Genomic DNA, 26305 nt, shown 5'->3' with positions numbered 1-26305 from the left:
CTATCAGATAATAGACTGGGAAGCAGGGTGTTTTCAAGCATAATAAAATTATTGTTATCCATGGTCATGAACTGCTTTGCCAGATGTCCTGCTCATATTTAAATACAGTTCAAGCTTTAACAGCTAGAAGCGTTGGCAGGAATTCTGGCTTTCAGAGCAATTATGTGTTATAGAAAAAAAGTAATTTCAATTACGGAAAATCTTTGTATTCATCTGTTACAAGTTTCGGGCTTCTCTGCACAGCACTTCACTAACAGTATATTCTGGAAGCGATTTGGAAAGGGCGGTGTCAAAAAGAAGCACATCTGAACACGTGTGATCCATCAAAAGTTGAAATTTCACATAAGGCCATATTAAATACCTAACCAGCCCATCTCCTGTAAACCATATGTTTAACAGTAAATCAAATACTTTCACACACACGCTGCAGACATTGTCATCCTTAGAGTTCAAAGGAGAGACTTAAGGGGCTCATTACAGCTCAGATTGCTCTGAAACTGTTTCTATTATTTCACTGCACAGAAAGATTTAATATTCCTTTTCAAAAGCACAGCCACCTCTACAGTTCTACTCTTTGCCGCTCATCAGCAACTCTGTTACTCTCCCATCAGAACCACCAATGAAATCATAGCCTGATCTACTGATCTATTAGTGCCAAAATCTTACCTTTACCCACATCACACATCCGACCAGCTTGTCTAAAGCGGTTTGATGTAATGAACCAGTGGTGTTCATGACAGTACAATTACATTGACAAGCGTCAAATTCCACTTGAAGCCATGGACTTGAGCAACTGAGATCACAGAATCACAGAATTTTTTAGGTTGGAAGGGACCTCTGGAGATCATCTAGTCCAACCTCCCTGCTCAAGCAGGGTCCTCTAGAGCATACTGTCCAGGATCACATCCAGACGGGTTTTGAATATCTCCAGGGAAGGAGACTCCACCACCTCTCTGGGCAACCTGTTCCAATGCTCTGTCACCCTCACAGCCAAGTTTTTTCTCAGGTGCAGATGGAACTTCCTGTGGTTCAGTTTCTGCCCGTTGCCTCTTGTCCTGTTGCTGGGCACCACGGAGAAGAGGCTGGCCTCATCCTCTTGACACCCTCCCATCAGATACTTGTACACATTGATGAGATCGCCTCTCAATCTTCTCTTCTCCAGGCTGAACAGGCCCAGCTCTCGCAGTCTTTCTTCAGAGGAGAGGTGCTCCAGCCCCCTCATCATCTTTGTAACCCTCCGCTGGACTCTCTCCAGGAGTGCCATGTCTCTCTTGGACTGGGGAGCCCAGAACTGGACACAGCACTCCAGGCGTGGCCTCCCCAGGGTTGAGGAGAGGGGCAGGATCACCTCCCTCCACCTGCTGGCAACACTCTGCCTAATGCACCCCAGGAGACCATTGGCCTTCTTGGCCACAAGGGCACACTGCTGGCTCATGGTCAACTTGTTGTCCACCAGCACTCCCAGGTCCTTCTCTGCAGAGCTGCTTTCCAGCAGGTCAACCCCCAGCCTGTACTGGTGCATGGGATTATTTCTCCCTAGGTGCAGGACCTTGCACTTGCCTTTATTGAACTTCATGAGGTTCCTCTCCGCCCATCTCTCCAGCCTGTCCAGGTCCCTCTGCATGGCAGCACAGTCTTCTGGTGTGTCAGCCACTCCCCCCAGTTTAGTATCATCAGCAAACTTGCTGAGGGTGCACTCTGTCCCTTCCTCCCGGTCATTAAGGAATACATTGAACAAGACTGGACCCAGGACTGAGCCCTGGGGGACACCACTAGCCACAGGCCTCCAACTTGACTCTGCGCCATTCACCACAACCCTCTGAGCTCGGCCATCCAGCCAGTTCTCAAGCCACCTCACCGTCCACTCATCTAGCCCACACTTCCTGAGCTTGCCTAGGAGGATGGGATGGGAGACAGTGTCCAAAGCCTTGCTCAAGTCCAGGGAGACAACATCCACTGCTCTCTCCTCATCTACCCAGCCAGTCATCCCATCATAGAAGGCTATCAGATTGGTCAAGCATGATTTCCCTTTGGTGAATCCATGCTGACTACTCCGGACCACCTTCTTGTCCTCCACATGCTTAGTGAGGACCTCCAGGAGGAGCTGTTCCATCACCTTGCCAGGGATGGAGGGGAGGCTGACAGGCCTGGAGTTGCCTGGCTCCTCCTTCTTGCCCTTTTGGAAGACGGTGGTGACATTGGCTTTCTTCCAGTCCTCAGGCACCTCTCCTGATCTCCAGGACCTTCCCAAGATGATGGAGAGTGGCCTAGCGATAACATCCGCCAGCTCCCTCAGCACTCGTGGGTGCATCCCATCAGGGTCCATGGATTTGTGGATGTCAAGTTTGGACAAAAGATCTCTAACCCGATCCTCCTCCACCAAGGGAGAGTCTTCCTTTCTCCAGCCTTCCTCTCTTGTCTCCAAGGTCTGGAATTCCTCAGGACTGGCCTTAGCAGTGAAGACGGAAGCAAAGGCAGCATTCAATAACTCTGCCTTCTCTATATCCTTTGTTACCAGGGCACCCGCCCCATTCAGCAGCGGGCCCACGTTTTCCCTAGTCTTCCTTTTGCTATTGATGTATTTGAAGAACCCCTTCTTGTTGTCCTTGACGTCCCTTGCCAGATTTAATTCCAGCTGGGCCTTAGCCTTCCTTGTCGCATCCCCTGCATACTCCGACAACGTCCCTATATTCCTCCCAAGGGGCCTGTCCCCTTTTCCACATTCTGTACACTTCCTTCTTCTGCTGGAGTTTTGCCAGGAGTTCCTTGCTCATCCAGGCAGGTCTCCTGCCCGCTTTGCTCGACTTCTTCCTCAGAGAGATGCACCGATCTTGAGCCTGGAGGAGGTGACGCTTGAATATGAACCAGCTTTCTTGGACCCCTCTTCCTTCTAGGGCCCTACCCCAGGAGATTCCCCTAAGTAGGTCCCTGAAGAGGCCAAAGTCAGCTCTCCTGAAGTCCAGCGTTGCAATCCTACTCATTGCCCTGCTCCCTCCTCGTAGGATCCTCAACTCCACCATCTCATGGTTACTGCAGCCAAGGCTGCCCCCAACCTTCACATCTCCAACTAGACCTTCTTTGCTCATTAGTACAAGGTCTAGCATTGCACCTCTCCTCGTTGGCGTCTCCCCCACCTGAGTCAAGAAATTATCATCAATCCTCTGCAGGAACCTCCTCGACCATTTGTGCCTAGCTGTGCTGTCTTGCCAACAGATGTCAGAGTGGTTGAAGTCTCCCATGAGAACCAGGGCCTGTGATTGTGAGGCTACTTCCAGCTGTCTGTAGAAGGCCTCATCGATGACTTCCTCCTGGTCAGGTGGCCTGTAGTAAACTCCCACAACAGTGTCACCCATGTTACTCTGCCCTTTAACCCTTACCCATAGGCTCTCATAGATCTTGTATACCCAGATTACATCTTACCCAGACACATAGATCTTGTAAACCCAGGTGTTTGCACAAGGACCAAACTAATACAATATTTTCAGCTCTGCAAACTTTCTTATTTTATTAAATTATAGCCTGAGTTCCATTGTTCAGGGGTCAAGTTTCCACGAAAATATACATTTGTCCTAATCAGTAATTTTAATGCAGAAAAGCATGCTCTTCTATCCTAGAATGAAGCTGAAAGGCTGAAGAACTGCCTGGAGATAGTGCCTCTTTCTGCTGAACTAACCTGTAGAAAAAAATCATTCTTCAAAGTAATAACTGTGCTACCACTTGAGGAACAAAAAATGCTACCACAGCTAAAAGGTGTCACGCTTACATAAAGGGCATTTCCTCCTGTTGTATACACTCACTTCTTAGGTGAAACAGATTCTTCCAACATGGTTGATTCCTCATCGCCTTCAAGGCCAAATCTATCTTTACTCTGTTTCTGGAAGAAAAAAGAAAAAAGAAAAAAGATATACACTATGCTTATTTTTTCCCATTCCTCACAGCATTCCATTGACATTTATCAAAAATCAGGTTAAATGATCTGAGGAGTTTTTCCTAGTGCTTTCCACTTTTGGCAGCGTGTGAAAACATAACCTCCGCTTCTGAGGAGGTACACTTCAGCATCCAGCAGCCCAGCTTCTAAGCCTTGGAAAGTGAAATGCCTAAAGGAAAAAACCTATCACAACAGGCAATGCTAGCAAAGCTGCGGCTTTTCTGAACAACACTATGGAAAAAAGTGCTGTGATACCATCTTTTCTTCCTTGAAGAGCATTCTGGAGATATGCAACACCATCAAATCCTGGCACAGTGAAGGCATCATCTCCTTCCCCATCCCATTCTGACTCAGCAATGGGGCTGGACTGAGATTCAGCTCACTCGAACTCAGCTACAAATCATCTTCAGAATCCCAAAGTGTTACTACCTTCAGCTACCTGCCACTAGGAAATCTATGGCTACAGGAAAGACGGCAAATTTAACACTGTATCAAAGTAATTTTACCATAGCTACTTCAGATATCTGGAGAGCCTGGACTTTTGACTTCTTGAGGCAGTTTTTCATGCTGGTATAAGGGAGGAAAACGTACACAAGGTTCAAGTTTAAACCACTAAAAATAACAGGGAACTATTATAAGATATAAAAGCAATGCCATGTAAAGACTGTCCATTTCCACTGGTGACCTGGGAGTAGACAGGATCAGGTCAAAGATACTCTCTGTCTGCTACCTTATGTGACTTGCAGTCCAAATTTTCAGCGCACAGAACTGGAGAAACATCCACTATGACCTTGGACACATTTAACGAGAACTCATACACATCCATACACCACCAACTTTGTCCAAAAAATCCCTTACTATTTAGTTTGAGTTTACGCATGAACTGAAAACACCTATTCCTAGTCAGGATTACATCTTACTTCCATATATGAATAAGGAATAGAAAATATAGCTGTATTTAAAAAAGGTAAAAGCTACTCAAGTTCAGGGTGCCTTGTCTACTAATCAATGATCTATCATTAACAAGTTGCAGGACAAGATTTCTTTAAAACTAATAATACTTTAATGGGGTGAAAAAAAGTGGCCCCAATCTACAGCAGAGCAAGTGAGCTGAAATTGTTCAAAACACATCAAGAGTAAACATTATGCAACTGAGAGTGATAAACCACAGTTTAAAGCATGTGGCACAATGGTAACTTGGACTTGACAAATAGAAAGTGCATGCTTCTCATATGAGTCATGAAGCATCGTGGGTGTTTATTACTTCTCCTGTTCTTACTTCATTCATTTTGAAACTAGCTGTTTCAGCACATTGTAAAGAAGAAATCAAAGGGTTGGCTTTAGAGTGTAAATACGCACATCTGTATTTTATCAGCATGGAAAGGCTGCTTTACTTAGGAATTAGAGAGTGAAGCTACTTGTGAAGCTTAGAAGAGCTAGAATCAAATTTTAAATGAGCTATAAAAATCTCCAGTTCACTTAACATTCATTAAAACTGGGACTGAAAAGGTACATGCTGTGATGAATTCTAGCAATCCACCCTCAGCCACTGATTTCACCAGACTTGATGTTACATTCCAGACTGTTCTCATGAACAAAGGCAATAAATTCTACTAAGCGGCCTAGTTTTCCGTCAGTTCTTTACTATGAAGAATTTATTATAACAGATAATACTGTAGTTTGGTTGAACCTTAATGAAGTAAAAGTTCATCAGCAATAAGCACCCAGAGCTATTAGAAACACCACACTTCCCCATATGATGTGCTCAGCATATGACCACTCAGCTCTACGCTTGTAGAAAGCTGAAAACGCCAGAAAGCTGGCGTTTTCCGTTATCAAGCTTATTCACTTGTGAATATTTTGAACACTGGAGGTGCATATCAGTCTCTCCTGCTTGGCACACTTCACAAAACCAAGTTTAAAGATAGCCTGATGCCTTCACAAACACTGATTTTCTTCCTCTGTCTGCAAAACTGAAATATAAATTTGTTTTACTGACCACAGTATTTGTTAAGCAATATAATGACTTATTCTTCACTTTTGCCAAAATACTTCTTCAGCTTTGTTGCAGTATACACAACAGCCTCAGGACAACAATAATGTAGCCTTTAATATAGTTCAACATGCTGCTTCCATAGAATCTTATCCTCCCACCTGATTCACCACTTCGTTCCCCAGTTTAATATCCATAGCTGAAGGGACATATTTAAGCTACTCTCTGGATATACACTCATAGCCAGCAGTTCACCTTCCAGAAAGAAAAACACAGCCCAAGCATGCTATACTGAGCCTGATCCATACTATCGTTATAATTAACAGCCTTAATATTTTTTCCATAAACAAAGACTTAGGTTAGACTAGCAGATATTATTTATACCTAAAAATAAATCATATGAAAACACAACACACTAATTTCACAAAAGAGAAACTCCAGCTTGCACACATAGCAGTAAAAATCAGTAAAATGACTTACAGAAATGCAAAAGCTACTTTTTCTTTCTTTTTTTTTTTTAAAAACTAAATGTCACCCTACTATACCTTCTTCAGGATGATATCAATGTAACCCGCAATTAGCTGAGAGATCTGTTCTCCTTCAGTGGTCTGTACTGAGTAATAGCTTTCCTGATACTCGCCAAAATCCTGCACAGGGTGGGGAAAAAGCAAAATTAACCATTTGGAAGTGGAGGTTAAATAAATGAAGAAAGAGTACAAAATCTAAGAGAGAAAATTAAAGATCTAAATTTTATTTTGTATGACATTTTATTACAACCAACAGTAGATGAGACTATTCCAAGATTCTAAACCAGACCATATGGTAAATAAAGGATACTTTTTATTGCAGCTTACTCGTAGGTATATATGTTGAAATGCTACAGGACCCACAGATACCTAATCTGATTTTGTCAGACAACCATTGGATGATGGAGAACTCTTCAGAATCTTAAGTTTAATCACTTCCACCATTAATAGCATGCATCTAATTTAAAGTGAATTATCAGCTTCTAGCCACAACGTCTTGCTCTACCACCTCAAACAACCCTTTCATATACAAGACGCTTTCCTTATAACGGTCCAAATAATTTACAAAACCACCACATTCATGAAACTTCTTTAAATTCATAATTTTAAGATGTTTCCATGAGCCACCTAGCTTCATTTATGCTCATAACCTGCATGTCACAAACTGTATTTTGAATAGCAAGCGCCGTAAGGGTTAAGCACATCTTAATAATGATGGCTTTCAAAACTGTATTAGGAGTTCAGCACAGAACAGATTTAAATAGTGCTCTTCGAAAAGAGCTTGGTCTAGAAACATCAAAATAGAGATTGATCAAGTTCTAGAAACTGTTCAGAATGCAAGTCCATCATCCCTTCTCCATGCCATATTAATTCCTCTTCCAAGTATATACAGAAGGATTACCAGAGTGAAGCTTTTAGGTGAGGCAGCCCAGCGTTTCACAGTTGTCAGCGGCCATTCCTGCAATACTTCCTTAGTCTTCTCATCCACACGCATCACTGAGTCTTTGGTGACCCCCAGCAAACGAGGAACCAGCTTGTTTTTGCCTTTCATTTTTTCCTATAACAGAACATGAGGGATTGTTTTACATTCAAATGGAGCATGCCAAAGGAGAAAGGAAAAACATGAGGGCATATACTGGAGAGGGAGAGAGCAGGGAAAAAAAAAAGAGATTTCCAAGAAATGTATTAACATTAAGAAGTTCTGTCAATTGGCAATTAATTAGCAACAACTTGGTTGCCAGCAAAATTTTTTAATAAATACACAGCTAGGAGATGAAGGCACACAAAACTCAGTCCATTACGGTTTCTGTCTACAACAACTCTTACATGTCAGTCATCATTTATCACAAAGAAATGAAAACCAAAAAAGCTGATCAGAAGTTTGATGGGTTATTACACAAGAGCAAGTAAAAAAATACTCAGAAAAGCAATATGGAATGTATTGAAATCAAAAACTAGCTACAGGTCCTTGGCAGCAAATCCCAACATCACCGAAAGTAGTGCATTTGCAGTCCTGGAACACCACTGCAAGTCCTCAAATGCTAACGTTTAAGAAATCAATGACCCAGAGTCAGGGTTTTCCCTTAGAGTAAGCTCACATCAGTACCCTTCTGAAACACTTAACATTCAATATGTTTTCATCTTAATGACAATAAACTCAGGCCACGTATAACTCAAATACTTGTACAAAAATACAGTACATTAGGAAAGTGCCCCTACTACCTTTTAAATCGATACAAGAAAGCCACTGTTGACAGAACTACAAACCAACTACTGCACATGAAAGCACAGTTGGGCAAGCACGACCATCTGTATATTCAAATATTCCAACTGTATTTGACCTTTACTATGCAGTTCAGAGGAAACTCTCCTTCCCCTTCTTCTCCTTGTAAAGAGGCATTTTAAGGAGAGAATCTTAGGAAGTTACTTTAAAAAATAACTGATGATGATCTGACATCATGGTAGACTTTCTAGACACAAGCAAGAAGGGGATGGGGACAGTTTCAAGGCTAACAAGATGCTGCCTCTTCGTTTGTTGGGCATTCTGCCCCTCCAGCTTTCCAAGGTTGCACAGCACAAGCCTTACCTATCAATTTACTACAGAAAATCTTATTGTAAAATGGAAAGGAATCCAGGTGCCCAATTCCACTGAATTTATGTAGTAGGATGGAATTTGCATGATTCAAGTGAAAAACTTTAATGACTCAAGTGATCATAAAGCTTTCTGTTAGGAAAAAAATCTCTGATTTAGTGATACATAATAAACAGCTGCTACTTCAAAAAGGTACCTAATCAACAACATCTGTCTCACTAAGGGTGAAGAGAAATTAATCGTGCAGCTGATGACATTCTTGTCAGATGCAGGTTTCAGCATGCAACAGCTTACAACGTTTTCATGAATAAAGTACTTTGACGGTAAACAACAGAAAAAGAAAGCGTCAATTTAGAAAAAATAATCACGACAGACTCTAAATTGTCTTTCTGGAATTCAGTATGACAGGGACCTAAACTGAAATTACAATTCTGTCCCACATAGTAAATTAAACAATTGTTCAAAACGTGGCTTTCAGGAAGAAGGCTGAAAGAATAACTTCAACCTTTTGCTTAGGGGAGAATGTAAAGTAATACATAATCAAGCACATATATGGCCAGCAAGATACAGGTTACCTTAACAAGGAAAAAGGACACTCCATAGGTCCGCAGGGAACGTGCTAGCTTCACATACTTCACTTTGGCTTCTATTTCAGTCATCTCACCACAGTTTTTGTGCTCCTGTAATGAAAGCTTAGTGTTACTTACAACAGACAGAAATAATCTCATCTGGAAAGAAAGAAAGAATACACGTTAGCTTTTATTTGTTTAAAGATGCTTAGCTAATAAGCATTGTAATTAGAATATTTGAAACAGTAGCGGGTAAAGATGTCAGCAAGACTGTATCCCATAATTCCTCACATCAGAGGACATGAACAACCTGTCTGAAAGGAATATTTCTCTTTGACCATCATCCATGCTATTTACTTCTCAGATGAAGCAGATTTAAATCACTTCTAAAACAGTTTAAAAAAACTAAGTATTGCTACTAGTCTCAATACTGAGAATCTGTATAAATAACCATCTTTAAAAAAATCCTTTGTTCTTGGCTTTGTGTAAGCTTTGGAACTCTCTGCCATATCACCGCACAGTTCATCTGCGGCTTATTTACCTAGTCCTTCAACTAAAATAAAGAGGAATTAGAAGTTTACAATCTCCTTTCACCATGCTAATGCCTTTTGTGTATTACCTACTGTCATTTTTGCTTGCTTCCAAGAAGTAACTAGATCCATTCTTTTCATACAGGGACATGAATTTCATCTCTCTACCCCTTATATATCCACTGTATTCTAGTGGAAAGAGAACACTTTATTTCCGATGGCTCTAAACAACTCTGAGATGAACTTACCACAGCTGTGTGGCTGTTAATAGACTTGCATACTACTGCTATACTGCTGCTGCTGTTCATATAAGACAATGGCACAGCATAACCTCCCTCTTCTCTATGGTCTGGCTGGGCACTGGTGCTTTTTCCATCTCAGTTTCCCCATCCAAATTTATACTTATATAACTTCTACTGGGAGGTGCACTACAGTTAGACTTCTGGAATATTAAAAAGTTCCTGCAATATGTTACACTTCATTACAATATATTTAACACAACTGAGTTTCATACATTTTACTGCCTATTTACTTGGCTTTTTCAAATCATTTCAAGGTCCATCATATTTTTTTCCAGAAACAGACAAGTTATTTCTGCTTTGTCTCAAACTTCTGATTCATGAGAGCCTCATGCCTTGCAGTTGACCATTTCTCATCTGTCATGGGGATTTCCAACAGGATTTCCAACAGGTTTTTTTGGGGGGTAGGGGGAGGAGTCTAGTTACAGCTACGTCTATTTTGTTGTCACATGAAAATAATTGTAGAGATAAGGAACAAACAATGGTTTTTTTAAACTGTTCATTCTGAAATGTTCATATAGGTAGGTGTTATAACCCTATTTCTACTTATTATTTAAACAATTACTCAGTAGTCAATTTTATTACCTATGAGCAACTATAATACCAGTATTGCCAGTTCAAACTTCCTCACCTCAGCACATCCTCTCCTCCTCCAGTGAGTCCTTCTGAGAGTCCCATCCCAAAATCCCGCTATTTAAACAGTTTGCGAGTTTGCCTGTCACACCCCAACTTCCCTTCGCATCCTTCCTCTGAAGTGCTGGTTGCCACCTCCTCCATTTCGACTGATGGCAGTAGGGGGAGTACCACAAACAGAGAAACATTTTCCCAGCTCCAGTTTGAGTTTCTGGCTTTACTGATCTACAGAACTGGGAGGAGCAACTGCAGCTCAGAAAACCATTCTGCATCCCAAGGACACAGCTTGATCAGATAACTCTGCAGGTAAGTCCAGCACAGGGAATGCAACCAGCATCAGAGAGGAGCAAGGAGTCCAAAAAGTCATTTCAGATGAAAAAAATCACCTGCCAAATCTAGGAACTACATAACTCGGGAAAATGACCAATGCTTCCAAGACGACAGCTTGCTTTTTCTGCCTTGCTGTTATGTCTTTCAGTGCAATCACTGACAAATGTCTTGCTCATGAGCTGAAGTATGTCATGATTGAAACTACTCAGGAATAATATCGCACATGGGCAAAATCACATGCTCTGAATCTCATACTCCCAAATGAATGAATAAAATCATTTTCCCTGTAATTGCAACATTATCACCACCACCAACTGAAGGCATACAGGGAAACATTAGACAACCTCATCTCCAAGCAAGCATGGCATGTTCTTCAGGTAGAACAGACTTTCTAAGCTACAGCGTTCCCAGACTAGGAGTGTAAAAGTAAAAGGAAAGTAGGTGAGCTATTCTTCCTGTTCAACTTGTCTCCCAAACAGAGATCACAGATCACTGGCGTGTTATTCCAGAAGCTCTATGACTTCATTTCAACTGCTGATCTCAAAGTTTTTGAGATTAGATTATGTTGCCAAGTTTTTACCTCAGTCAGCACAGATATTTAGCGCTTTTATAATTCTCAAACGCTAAGAACATTTCTAACAGTATCGGTATGTTTTATGCTCAACTGTTTCAGCATTTTACAATGTGGTGCTTCCCAGGCACGTTACTGAATTCAAGGTAACACAGGACTTTATTACTCGACGTTCATGGTTGAATAATGAATGCATGAAGGACTGTGTGGAAGACGTTAAACTGATTTTCCTAAATGTGCTTCTATTTTAGTAGAAATACACATCCTTATATTACAAGGTAACTGAGAACGTGGTCTTAAAAACACTGAATATTCACTCTCTCCCCTTCAACAAAGTAAACTGAATAATCATCAGTGAAGAAAAGACAATCAGGACAATAAAGCTGGTGAGGAAAGAAAAGAAAAAAAAGCTAGCAGATTTTTTACACTTGATTTTCTGATAGTTAAGGAAGTCAGCTGCACATAGAGAGTATACGCTGTGAAAGAGCGCTCTTTTTGCTTACAAAGGAAAGGAAACTATAAAAAGTTTTTCCAGTCACACAATTACCTGAAATATTCTCTTTTCAGCCCCTCTTTGTTTGGTATATTCTTTAGGCAGGAACTCTTTTAGGCTAGGGGAAGAAAAAAAAGTCTAGTTAATAGCGCTTTCATGAGGAGGGATGCTTTCTACACTCCTTTATCAGCACTAAGTCCCCCATGCTTCCTAAAATGGGCATAAAATACTATGCAGTGAAACAAAACCATCTAAGTAGGATAAGGTCAAGAGGATAACTGGCATAATTAAGAGAAACATTTTGGCCATAACCTCAAGTAATCTCTCTTCATGTTTTGAAAAGTCATCAAAAGTAAAAAATAGCTAGGAAACTTTCCATCGTTAAACCATATGATGTATTTCAGCACTCCAAGGGTTCACATCCATTTCTAAATGCACTTACAGTAGTACAGGGGAAGAGGGGATAATCAAAACTTGAGCCAGTTCTGTGCCTGAGTTCAGACACTGCTATTACTTTCCAGTAGCACTTTGACTTACTGATGTATGGGACTGATAGTTCTTCCTCTCAGTCTTCCAAGAAATGTTAGTACAATGAAATTTACTGAAAAACCGCAAAGCCAGTGAGTGGACACTTAATACCAGTCGGTATCTCAAAAACAAAGTGACAAATAACCAGTCTTAATTGTTGCAGCACTCAGATACTAAGGTCTGAGAATACAGAATAAACCAGGTCTGGTTCAGCATCCATGATAGATTTGGGTCAGAAAGTATCTTTTAATGCCTCAATACTGTACAGCTTTACCCCCTTACTATATAATAAAGCAAACAGTTCATCTCAGCCAAACTTCACTTCAACCTCAAGATATACCAGATATACCAACATCATGTTTAATAAATGACAGTTATTTTCTGAATGGCATCTTCTCATCTGTAACACTCGAGTTTGATGGAGCAATACCATATATTCTACAGTTCATATTTAGTCTGCAAACAATTCTGTTTTTTACATAAATTTGAAGGGTTCTCACTCTTGAGTTCAATATAAAACAAGCAGAACTTCCCAGCTCAAAGAAATGCCCCCTGCTGATCTCCCTCCTCGGAGTACTGGGAATAACAGTAAAAGGAACAACCGGAGAATCTCCCCTACATTTCCCCTAGAGAGCTTAAGCTTCCTAATATCGTGGAAAGCTAGGTAGAGTTTTGAGAAAGATTTCTACTCTGGATTTTTAAACAAGAAAAGCACAAAAAAGAGTCAGCCTGTTCTATTTTGTTTCTTTATGAAAGTTTGGCATTGCAGACAGCAGATGAAATAATTCAGAGAGTAAGTCAGGATTTTGTGCTTTCTTCAAAAATACTTCCAGTAATGAGATCATTCACTTTGTTCTTTCCATAAAACTCTAGCAATATAAATAAAAGCATGAGCAAGAGTCCCAGCTAATAGTTCTTCCAATGCCCAAGCAGTTATGGCTTACTAATACTCGATAATGAAATCTCTTCTTAGGACTTATTTATACAGACACAGAAGCATGCAGGGGAGAGGATGGGAAGCCAAATTAATTTTGTAGATGAGGACTGAATACATACTATTATCCTAAAAGCTGGTGCTTCTATTCAGAATTTTGTAGTTCAGTTAAATTCAGTTCCAAGGCTAATGAAAAGTAAACTGAATTAAATCCAGTTTAATTCTGAAAAATAGATGTATGCAGAAGAGTGATACAGTTTAATCAACACACTTTCAACTCTCATCTTTTATCAACAGGAGTTAATTTTCTTAGTTATTCCTATGTAGAAAAGCTATCAGAATGATTACTTTTTTAAACATGCCTACCTATCCTATTAACCAAAACACACTTCCTTAAAAACAGACTGCTGAATAAATCTTATTTGGAACAGGAAAAGGTAAGAAAACTAGGTGGCTCCTCATCCACTAAGCATCAGCCCATACTTGCTCTTGCAAATGAGGCCGACAGTTAGAATCGATGCTTTTCCATTGCATGATCTTCCATTTATCAATAAAAAATAGTAGTCACCTCCACTGGAAGGGTGAAGTACTAGCTGTAAACAGACTCCCAAATTATTTTAATGCTACCTATAATCAAGATGTTTTCTTCAATTATTTTGCAACAAACAGTTTTACTTTTTCAATAGCTTGTTTAAAGGAGCTGGCAAAATCACCTGGAATATATTATTCCTTTAGCCTTCTTTCTTTCATTGCACAATATTACATTGGACAATGAACTTACTGCAAAAATATCTAATAATAAAAAGTGTTTATGTAACTTGATCCAACATGAGTTTGCTCCTTTAGCACTTCAAACCATTTTACTTATTCTAGTGGCACTATTTTTACTATTTTTTATTAGCATAAAGGTATATCCAGTGTTCGTGGACAGAAACAGTGTAAGATAGGACTTAGCATAAGAGGCTGAATAAAAGAAGCGAGCTAACTGGTTACTGAGTGTCCGTGGAAATAAACAAGTCAATAGTTTCAGTCACCCCTTTCTTATCTACCTATGAGTAGTAAGATTTTTTAATAGCTATCTTCTCATCAAAAATTTAAACATAGCATTCCCCTGCAGATGCAACCCAAAAACGTAAGCCCTCCTTCATGGTCTTCCTCATACAACTATTTGCAATTTGATAGCCTAGGAGCCTTCACAATTTACTTTGGCATGAGCTTTAAGGAAATTTTAACACTTTGATATTGACTGTTGACAGGATGCATGCAATAATCTTCATCTATGCCAATAATCATTTATCAATGACAAAAAAAGGAAAAAATGTGTCCATATAAACATACTGCAGATACAGCAAACTAAACTAAGTTGTTTTAAAACAATGCTAAAAAGAAAACAGCCCTATTTTGCTACATGCTGTTTTCTGTATGAAGAGGCGGAATATCCTTAAGGGACTCCGCAGCGTATTGAGGTTCCAATGGTGAGCGAATGGATGCTTTTCAACCATACTTAAGACGTAAGTCTTCATACTTCATACGTAAGTAGAGAAAATGCCCTGCAGACAATTAAAGTTTTAAAATTTGAAATCCCAGTTTTACACAATTTCCATTGGAGAAATATTGTTTTCTGACATGAAATTCAGTTATTTATACATTTCACTTCTAGTAGCATGAAAAGATCCTGCACTTTACGTGTAATGTTTTATTGTGTGATGGACTTAAGTCTGTCTAGCACCGCATACAAAGCAGAAGTATCTTCCATCCAGCAGGTCCCGTCCAATGTAAAATACAGTTACTATATGGGACTTAAATGGAGAAGGACAAAAAAAGGGGGGGGGAATAAATCTAAGGCAGAAAAGATCAAGGAGAAAAATCTATAAAAAAATTTAAGTAACTGAACTCTGCACAGCAATTTGAGAAAACTGTCTGTTAACTTTTTGGGGGGGAATTACTGCTTTAGAAATGAAAAACAGCTATTATGGAGAACAACTTATCTCCTGAAATCATAACTGTGACACAATATTAGCTTGTCATGAGGTAATAGTCTAATGGCTCACTGCAGGAATACTTTTGCGGGGTGGAGGGAGAAGGTAAGAGTAAGCATATCATGGACAAATCCCAGAGAAAGACTGTTGCATAACTAGCCATAGTCCAAGGAAACGAGGACCAGGAGTGCACTGAGGCTACTATGTTGGGTCTCTGATTCAGAAGAGGTATCAGCAGCTCTGTCAGGAAAGGCTCGTGGGCCAATCAGTAGCAAGGCAGAGATGGCACAAAGGAAAGCTGATTATACAAATTACTTGGAACCGAAGCTGATATGCATCTGCAGTTTGTTTACACAACTGACCATAACGTAACAGCTGCTTCAGAAAACTCTTTCAATAATAAAGTGTTTTGAACAACCAAGGTTGTAGCACTGCATGCTCCAAAGTCAGACATTATTTTAAAATGATTCCCTGAGATACAGTAAAACCACAGACTCAGGTTCACCAAGGTATATCTAAGAGTCACTGCCCAGCACTCACCATGGATTTGTGCAACAGAACAGAAATCAAACATGCACCCACTGTTTTGCGCATCCTTATTAAGGCTTCTGTGAGCCTCATGTGAGGCCAATGCTTGACTGACTGCTCAGTAAATAGCTTTAACTTCTCTCATTCCCTTCCTCCAACTTCTGCCTTTTGCTCATTCCACCTTAGGTAAAACGATGAGAACACTTAGAATAGCTAGAAAGATGGCATATCTAAACTTTAGCAAAACTCAACTTGCTCTGCTGAGAGCATAAAAGTAAGTATGACAATAAAGCTGAAAGGATGGGACGCTGGTAGGCAGGACGCGTCTGAGTTTGCGACAAAGAGCACAGTTGCAGATCTCCGTTTATACAATGTTATGAAAGGGTCAATCTGCATGATTAATGCCACTTTAAAAAAGCCTGGAAAATTTAACCTTTACGCACAGCAGTACAAACGTTATGTAAACAACACAGCATCTATCCATTCCTGTGCTCTCCTAGCAAATCAAGCATCTGGGATACATACTGGTGTATGTTTAATTCACAGATGGCAGTACTAAATGCAGGCAAAAGTAGACTTCAAAGCAAGAACAAAAATCCCATTTCTCCTAATTCAGTAAACGAGGCATAACGAACTTATTCAGTACGCTCTCAAGTCTAAGCCGAGATGACCAACCTGTGGCTCTTGAGCTGCAACTAGCTTTTGAGTAGTTCAGAGCAGTTCCAATGTAGGAACTCACATAACACAAGGCACTGCACTGAAGGAGTGGCTGCTAGGTAACCTCAGCCTTGGCTGTGCAAGAAAAGAGAGGGCTGACATGGCCAACATTGCCAGGTTGTCAAGGAATCCAGCTGCACACCCAACTGGCACCACTGCAGCAGACAGTGCCATTTGCTGCCTATAAACCACTGCCAAAGGTTCCCTCAGCAGCTAGGACTGCTGACTTATGCAAATACGGCTCCTGTCACGGGGAGAATGCTGCAGAACACACAGATCTGGCTACCTCTGCTTTAAGTACTAAACTGTGTCTAGGCTATGACAACTGATTACACAGAAGTGATACCCAAATTCAGAAGTTAACAAAAGTGTTTACTCTAAAAATCCAGGTTTGTGTTTGTGTTCTACATGAGGTCCAAACTGGATCTGTGCTTGAAAGCCTCCAAACTCGCAGGCCTTCTCAAAGGAGACAGGATGGGAGCCATTCAGAATGTCATCGCGGGCCTGTAAGAGGTAAGCAAACATATGTCAGTGACAATTATTGCATCTCTGAAATTTCTTAAAAGCTTGAACACCCGCCAATAATCAAGCAACACGTCTTCCTGTCTGAGCATCTTTGTTGCTCCACTGTGGATGTGTTTATGCCCAAAAACAAAGGGCCAGACTCTTTTCTAGTGAGTCTCTAGAGACTTACTGAAACCCTGATGGTGGTAACTTTCATCACCTGAGCACACAACACACATTTCCTTTATTATGCGTATAACACACAAGGTGCATACACATAAACACACATATATGTATATTTATATATAGGTATATATACATACACAAACTAGTAGGTACTTAACTACATAACTATTAGGTAAAATAAAACTACTATCATGGAAACAGCAAAAGGAGAAGACAAGCAACATTCTCCTTTCTTTTAAGTTTAGTACTCATAGAAGATGACATACTTTATAGCTCTGGAAAGAGAAGTCTCATCCATCCATACAGCAAACAAGGGAATGGCAATATCAATACATACTGCCATAACAGCAACCTGAAGAAACTAAGGGCAGGAAGATGGCTCAGTGTGAGACAATCCTCTAAAATACTCAAATATTCAAGGAAGTCATAAAAACAAGGCCATCTTTATCAGTCGCCTTAGAGTTTTAAGATATAATTTAGAACAACTCCATTTGAATCACACCTGGAAGTAAAGCAACTGAAGATCCTATTAGCTTTTTCAATCAATGGCTCCCCCTGCCCCCCTTTACTTCTTAAAAACTTTAACACAAAGTTCAAAAGCCTACTGTTTTCAGACTGCATTGGAGCCCGCTGTGCCGGAGTCTACTATTGAAGAGAATCTTCCGCAGAAATACTCCCAGCTTGGCTAAGGTATGGCATCTCCAGTAATTTGGTGAACCTGTCTAGGGGGGCCCCTACTGTGTCCCGTGATTTGGGACATTTTGAACAGGATGTCTGCCTGCCTTGTATTGTCTGGGTTGAATACTGGAAGGGGGGGGGGGGGGGAAGAGGCACTCTCATTGATCATGCAGAAAGAGAAAAGAGATCAACAGCAGAAAGCTGGCTGCAAGACTACAATGAGATTCTATGTTACAGAGAAAGTATCACCTACAGACAGCAATCATGAGAACTACCATTCCAGATTCCTGAAACTCTCACCCACAGACAAAATGTATTTATGAATTTTAAGGAAGCAGGAGGAGGACATGACAGTCAGTGGATTTTTATCCGAGCCTGCATTATTGAGTTCAAAACACTTGATTAAAAGGATTTGTAAAGCCTCTGTATTATCAGATGTTCTTAGAGGAGCAGACGTGAAAATCATAGAACAGCCAGAATTGCAAGTCTGGAAGATGGAGCATTTCAGCAATGGAAGAGTCAGCTACTCAGTAATTTTTTTTCTAATCAATCTACACAAGTTTCCTCAGACAAGGTAGAACAGGTACCTCTGGTCCACATACTATACCTGAACATAAAGTAAGTTCAGTTGAACAGGATCTCTTGAATCTACATTCTGGTCTGAATAAAAGAATTTTCGTCTTAATAGTAGCGTTTCATTTTCATCGACTCCTTGCTCTCTAAATGTTCGGCTGTGGTCTAGCCAGTTTACTGTAACAGAATCACAGACACATACGTTGTTAAGTATGCAGTGTTGCCACTGCTAATAGCTGTTGTGAAGATCACATGATAATTGGCAGTTCCACTGTTGCTTTCATTTCTGTTCCTAGTCCTCAGCATTGAGGGTTGCTGCAAATCAGATTTTCAGAAGGAATAGCACTGCTGACAAACAGGAATTTACTACAGCTTGGTACACCACAAACACTCATAGTAACATTGAATACTGAATTCAAATCTTGAAAGTTGCGTTCTAAAACAACTTTAAAAAGTTTACAAACACATTGCCCCCCCTAAAACTGCTAATTTGTTCTGTTCACATTTTGATCCCTCAATACATTTTAAAAAAGCCTCCTCCCAGTAACAGTTAATCTTAGGGCCCTAACGTAAAACGTTCTGATAACTTTATATACAAAACAAATCAAATACTGTCTTAGTTCTTTGGTAAACTCCATTTACATTTAAAACGTATACCTTCAAATACAAAACTACCTTTTAGTGACTTTCAGTATTAAGGCTCAAATAAGAAGGCATCAATAGTCAAAAACCCCAGTTTAATGAAGGGGAAAAAGGGATCGGTATGGAAATGAGCTTCCCTTCCCATAAGTTATAGCCCCTTCCCCCACCAAAAAAAAAAAAAAAAAGAAAACACAAAAACCCATTTCAAAAGGCATGCTGACTGTCACAGCTAGAATCAACAAATGGTCCATTTAACTACACTTCAAAATACTCAGTAGTAAATGACATTACAAATAAATAGGTGCAAAATACAGGAAGAGAGAGTGAGAGCACTAAAGCATCAAAAAATACATTCCTATATGTTTTCTTACACAATCGTGTGGAAAAACGATTTGTCCAAAAATCTTAGACAAATTATCTTATCTTGGAATATACTACTTACAGTCATCATCTGTATGAAGCTTGGCCTTCAACTTTTCCATTTTTCTTTCATCACGCAACAATGTCCTATCTTTCCTAAGTGTCCCTGTACTCTCTTCTTTCTTCTCTTCAATGCTTTCCTGGATTAAGGAATATTCTTCATAATTTGTTATTCCTGCAAGTAAATAAACCCAGGGTTTATAACACTGAAACTTTAATACATTTTAGGATGGATGAAATATTCTTTTCTATAGCACTAATACTTAATTTCAAGTATAGTAAAAATATCCCAGATGAAAGACTTAAAGAGCAGGTGGAAGAGGATTCCAAAAATAATCTACAATTTCTGCATTCATGATCTATTGTCCAGTGTTGGACATAATCCTTCCAAAATACATTACTTCGTTGTATTTTGTATTTGTCACTTTCAGAAATATATTCATTTTTTTGTTCATCTTCCAAGAGAAGTTGCATGATTAAGATCATGACGCAATTTAAATTAGCAGTAAATTCCGGGAAGCAGACATGCCATAATAAATTTCCTTTCATGGACACCTACAATTGCTTCTTGGGAACCAGGTAATTTCAGTTTGCCCAGTATGCGTAGAAGAAATGTGGCAGAGCACACTGAGGAATGAAAACATGTGAAGTATCTGCTTCTTTGGGCTTTAGAATCATCAACTCTTCCTAGGAATTTTACATGAAACAGACTTGAACGTCAGTTCACAGCGTTTAGCCTATGTGCTAAGTTGTTCTCATTTCTGTGTTCTGCTTGTTTGTTCCATTGTTTGGCAAAACATGATCTTGTTATACAGGAAAGCAAATGAAATGCTTGCCTACATGACCACATTCATGAAAATTAGTCAAATTAATTTTTAAAGTAAATTGGTTACAGTGCATTAGAACCCTGCATAGAAACACTCACACAGAATTAAAATGGACCAATTTCAATTTAGCTTAATTCACTTTCCAAGTAAATTAATCTAAATTAAATTAAGGTCACTTTAACTCTAAATGAAAATTAAGCAAGGGTTTAAGATGATTTAAACTAATCCATGCTGAATGCATGTTTACTCGAAAATTAATACAATTTTAACTAAGTGTCTCTATTTAGATAAATACAAAAACCGACCATAACCAATGTGACATGTTTTAGACCAGCTGCTCTGGATTGGCTTCCATATTTAGTTTCACAAAGAATACAGTGCTGTAGTCAAATCTATAAATCATAACAACAATAAACCCTACATTTAGGTATATTTTCAAGGTTACCAGATTCTCTTTTTATCCCATTGCAATTAAGTTTAGTGTTAATTCCCTACCACATAGTAGGAAAGCATATGTAGAACAAGCAAATACCGAAAAAGTTAGAAATTCACTGTCAAATAACTTTCTGCTTTCATCTGTGCTGTATACTCATGTGGTTTAGGATATAGCTAAATTCTCTACTGACTTTCATAACAAAACCTGGATGATGGCTTTTAACAAATGTTTGGTAAATATTAATTGATAAGGAATTGAAAAACAATTTGAACATGCATGTCATTTTTATCCAGAATATGCATTAAAGCCTAAAATTCAGGATGCAAATATGGCAGAAAAAAACCCAAAATCTTGAAAATGTAGGTCTCAAAGTCTCACCTATCCTGCTGCAAATGGTAACCAGCAATTCACCAACTGTTTTAGAATCATCCACCATGACTGTTTTCACTGAACCATCCAACATCCGTATTTTCTGAGGTCTCTGTTTCTTTTTGTACTCCAATATATCCTAGGGAGTAAACAATACTGTTTCTAATTGCTTTTGGAAGCCACCACAAAACAACCCACTAGTGTAGAGACCTGAGGCACAGTTTCTGTTTAGTTTTGTTCACTCCCCATCCCCCACAATAAAGGTTTTTTTTTTTTTTTGGTATAATATAGGCAAACTTGTTCAAGTAAAAAATTCAAAAGTGACTACTTGTAGTTCTGTCAGACTCTTGAACAATGGCAATGTCATTTTCCATACAGTTGTCTCAGCCAGCAAAACTGAAACCTAGACAGGGCAGAGTGAGTCACGGCATCTGTGCTGCAAAAAAATGATTTAGCATCTGAAGAGGATACCTAGACTGCAGTGATAGCTTTGATCTGGAATTCTTACGAGCACAGCATAAGACTCAGTTGTGATATGTTCCAGGCTCATTCAAATCCACTCTATGCCTCAACAACTATTTGGGATATAGAAAGAATAATCCTTATCCAAGAACAAAAAGCTGAACCAGTTCTTGGTAAAATGCAAAAGCACAGCTTTAGCTGTAAATGACAGATAGGAAACACAACACACACATGACTTTCATCTTTTTATCAGGTTATTTTATTTAGAACTGATGGTGCCAAATCTGACATGTGGAGAATAACAACTGCTTCTGCACCTCTCCTCCCCCTCCAGCTAAACGTTCTTTTTGCTATTTGGGAAACAAGTTTTCTAAAAACTAGTTGATGAAAGTCACAGACTTGAGCCCTACCCCATTTCTCAGCATGTAATAATCCAGCGTTCTTCCAGCCTCCAACCATATGCCTTTTCGAGGATCTTCATCTGACAAGAACAATCCATAGTCAGAGGCTGTGGAACAAGAGAGAAAACAGGACTTTCATAGAAGAAGAAGAAAAAGTCACACCTAATAAAACCAGCATGGTCACTATACTTCAAGGGTAAGCTTCCATTACATTTTCCTTCCTTTCTTAAACTTAGGTAGAAATACTTTTTTTGTTTCATGAAATATGTAGGTCAGTAGCAGAGAGCAGGGTAGATCAAGCCTTATAGAAGGCTTAAACAAAGGTTTTACTAAGCAAGGACATGTCATAGATACTGTGTAATCTATATTACGTTTGTAATTAATTCTTCTCAATAAGACCTTTTTAACGGACATAGGTCCTGCTTTTGCAATTGATTAGCCAAAAATACAGGCAGTGCATTTAACGGTAACCCCTTTTGAATACAGTCAAAATACACTACTTCAAGTAGCAGGGCTGTTAAGCTTTTTCGTTTTGTTTTTTTATTATATTTCAGAGATAGAAGTTGAGCTTATGCAAAACTTCTGAGTCTTTTTGGGTAGACACATCAAGTTTAGGTATTTTTAAAAAAACAAGGTCTTAAAAATCTTATGTCAATAATCATCATCTCAGGAAACATCTGCACCTATCACAGGCTAAATACGTGCCAATTTTTTCTTTCATAATTAGTAGTAGTGGGTAAAACTATCATTGTCACAGAAGAGCAAACCCAGGCTTCAAAGACTAAACTCCAGGTATGCAAAATAAATATCACAGGTGTCAACTTAAGGTCTACCAAAGCATCTCTTCTTGACAAGCATACAAGTGAAGAATTTACACACACTATATTCTTACACAAATTTACTACCATAAACAGCAAAAGCTAGTATTCACCAGCTGAGCCTGCTCAAATTGCAGCTTTACCACAGTTTAAACTAATGTCTTTTTTCAGACAAGCTGATCAGCTGTGTGCAAACAGCATTACAACTGCGTAGTGCATGGACCACTTTTAAGCATATGTCCAGACCCTCTGTGATCAGTGCAAAGTAAAAAGAGCTACTACAATTTTTGTGACACTGTTTCATCTTTAAGTGGCATGTATAGCAACCATTTACATCTAAAAGGGTTTTACATTAAATGCATATTACTACTTTTTTATATATATATGTGTGTGTGTATATATATAGGCATATATATATATATATTTAAAAACATAAAAAAAGATTCTATGCTTGATGAATAAATACCTTAAAAATATAGAATTCTGAAGGAAGAATCCTTCCAAAAACAGTTGAACACAAAGAACAACAAAAATATTCCTGTAGATCTTAATTCAAAAAAACTGCACTGGAAAGTCAAGCAATCCATACATACAGAGATGCACAAATTGAGTAAATAAATTAGTCAGATAAAAATTTAATTTACTCAATAGGCACAGAGATTGCCTTGATCGACATACAGCAGCCTTTTGAATATGGTATGCCCAGCATGGCAATGTTTTTATTTATATAGCCCATTTAAAACATCTTCTTTTGCATGTTTTGGAGATGTCTAGCCATTCTTCTGTAACCTGTATCATCCCTTCCTTTACTGAGGTACAGAATAAGTCTGTTCAGATTTTCCTAGAAAGCATTGCCACAAACATTGCTGCAAAAATATAGTAGCCAAAAAAAAAAAAAATTCTTCAGACAAAAAACCTCCCTGCCAGAAAAATGAGGGAGAGTTAAAGAAATTGGTATGTGTGTGTTTGCTGGAGGTGGGGTGTGAATTGCCATTCAGGGAAACAAGCAATTTACATAAAAGGTCAACATTTCACAAAGTAAGTTCTATTTGTAGAAAAACTCTGCCTTAATAAAGGAAAAAAGAACATGATTGTCCTCAGTCGCTTACAGATATGTTTGCACTCTGTGACTCTAGAGAATTTTGATTTAACTTAAAAACATTAAAAAAAATAACACCCTCCCAAAACTATCTAGTAAATAGACAAACAGAACAACAATACTAGAGTAAAAGAACACTGGTCTCTAACTTTTTTTTTTTTTTTTCCTTTTTAATTCTGTCAGTAATTTGACTGAGGGCAAATTCAAGAACTCACCTTGCCCAGTTTGAGCCTCTGGCACTCGTTCACGAATAACTCTGCAGGCATCATACACTGCAGTGGATGGTTCAAACTGCATCGTCTTCACTACATTGCACTGGCGGACGCAGATCTTCAACGAAAGGGCCACCATGGTGGTGCCAAATCACTTGCAAGCCCCCTAATAATGTATCTGAAAAAGTAAAAATAGCATTAGAGCTCTGAATTTTGAAATTAATGCTTTAATACACTCACCTTTTCATTAAGGAGCTCAGGGGAGATGTTTACAAATGCAGTTCTGTATAAAGTCATATTACCATTAAGCTAGAAACTATCCAAAAGAGTTATTTTTCTTGGCATACTGGAAGTTCATTTTCAGAAAAAGGCATGTACGCATTCTTGAAAATTAACATTTCATCTGAAGTATATCAAAACATTGCACGAGGAAAATAATATGCTTACTGGGTATACAGCAAAGAGCAAGTCATTCACTACCGACAGGAAAGCAACTACATAATTAAATCAATTTTTCACTCTTCAATATCAAACATTTAATAACAAACTCAAATTACAGGTCAAGCATTCAGTAAATATGCAAGGCTTAATTCAGAAACACTAAGATTTCCTCCTCCTTTTCAGAGCCAGACACATTAAAAGAAAAGGGCGGGGAGGGGAAGGGAACAGATTGCTTTCTAAGGAAAGAAACAATAAATATTCAGATTAGGAAATTAACTGGTCTCCCAGGATTAAAAACGGCCTTTTCCCCATCACACCTTTTACTAGGACATTTAGATTGGTTAGTAGCTATAGACAACTTAGAACTTAAACAGAAGCACAATTTTCTTAATATAAAACCACTCTTTTCTAAAGCGCGTAAAAGTACGCAATACCATGTGGTTTTTTTCCCAAGTCTCCACGTAGATCCACTAGATTTTTTTCATCCTATTGTGCAGCTATCTAAAGCTTCAAGTCCAAGCTATTTTTCATTTCCATTCTAGCTCAGAAACATCGCCGAATTTGACAGCTCTTGTCTACAGAACAGGAAGCTACAGATGCTTTTTTGTTGTGCTTCATTTTGTGCAAGGTCTAGGTTTCATCTTCAGAGTCTCCTTTGCTTTTGTGATGCTCCAAATCACTCCTCCATCCCTAGACTTTTCACATTGATCTCCAACAACTCTTTGCAACTTCTACTAAAATCTTCTCTGCATAAATTCATTATGCATATTTTTGATAGGACAACTTGGGAGATGCCAAGGACTCAGATTAACTGATGATAATTTGAGCAGGACAAAATGCTACTGACTCTAAGCAAAAATTTAAATCCCAGTTGTACATCTTTTCACAGTTGAGATACTCAGTATCATTTGGTAAACTCGCTGTAGAGGATAGTAAGGAATCATTTACATCTCATCAACGATTAACAGAAAAAAACAAACAACAAAAAATCAAAAACAAAAAACTCATCACTCTAAAGCACAGAGCTCAATGACTGAACACTTCTCCACAGCACAAACAACAGACAAATCACGAGCCTACCAATAGCTTTTAGAAGTAGCTCTGGTTCTAAGATGTCATCCTCCCCCAAGTAGAGTTTCAGGACAGCCCATCCATCTGCCTCCCAGCAATCAAATCGACCTACCTAAGATTTCATCATACCTCTCAGACCTCTCTCTACCAGTACCCTAGAGAAATAGACAGTGACAGATTACGAGGACACTATTTGACAAAAGCAAGACAGCGACTGTATTTGGAAAAGGGGGGAAACGAGAGGAAAACATATAAGAAACATCAATGCACACACCTTACGGCTTTCCAAAGCTTTCAGGACCTGTTAAAAACGTTTATTTTGAATCAATCGTTCTAAGTGAAGGTCAAGTAAATAAATCGAGATGCTTTCCTACTACCAAACTGCAGTTTCTAGAAGTCACCCAGAACATCTTCATCTTTCAAAAGTAATCATTCAGTATAGCAGCTGCACAAAATAAATGCAATAGAAAAAAATCTTGCAGTATTTCCACAGATTCACCATAGCCAGTTTCAGT

The 26305-nt window shown here is 39.0% G+C and overlaps 1 protein-coding gene across 5 annotated transcripts in view; it reads right to left on the bottom strand.

Moving 5' to 3' along the window:
* Positions 1–26305, bottom strand: part of TLN2 (talin 2) — a 218840-nt gene that overhangs the window by 97101 nt on the left and 95434 nt on the right. For all 5 annotated transcript variants that reach the window (XM_068958794.1, XM_068958796.1, XM_068958795.1 and 2 more), the window contains 11 exons: positions 24282–24456; positions 22159–22256; positions 21296–21425; positions 19677–19829; positions 18627–18769; positions 17028–17155; positions 12020–12083; positions 9116–9220; positions 7350–7505; positions 6467–6568; positions 3798–3874 (listed from right to left, as the gene is read on the bottom strand). In XM_068958794.1, coding sequence (XP_068814895.1) covers positions 3798–3874; positions 6467–6568; positions 7350–7505; positions 9116–9220; positions 12020–12083; positions 17028–17155; positions 18627–18769; positions 19677–19829; positions 21296–21425; positions 22159–22256; positions 24282–24417 — 1292 coding nt within the window. In that variant the 5' untranslated portion in view covers positions 24418–24456. The remainder of the gene's footprint in view (positions 1–3797; positions 3875–6466; positions 6569–7349; positions 7506–9115; positions 9221–12019; positions 12084–17027; positions 17156–18626; positions 18770–19676; positions 19830–21295; positions 21426–22158; positions 22257–24281; positions 24457–26305) is intronic.

This window comes from Struthio camelus, chromosome 12, assembly GCF_040807025.1.
Source record: "Struthio camelus isolate bStrCam1 chromosome 12, bStrCam1.hap1, whole genome shotgun sequence".
Classification (NCBI taxonomy): Eukaryota; Metazoa; Chordata; class Aves; order Struthioniformes; family Struthionidae; genus Struthio; species Struthio camelus.
The sequence above is the reverse complement of the archived record's forward strand: the minus strand, read 5'-3'. Positions and strand labels throughout refer to the sequence as shown.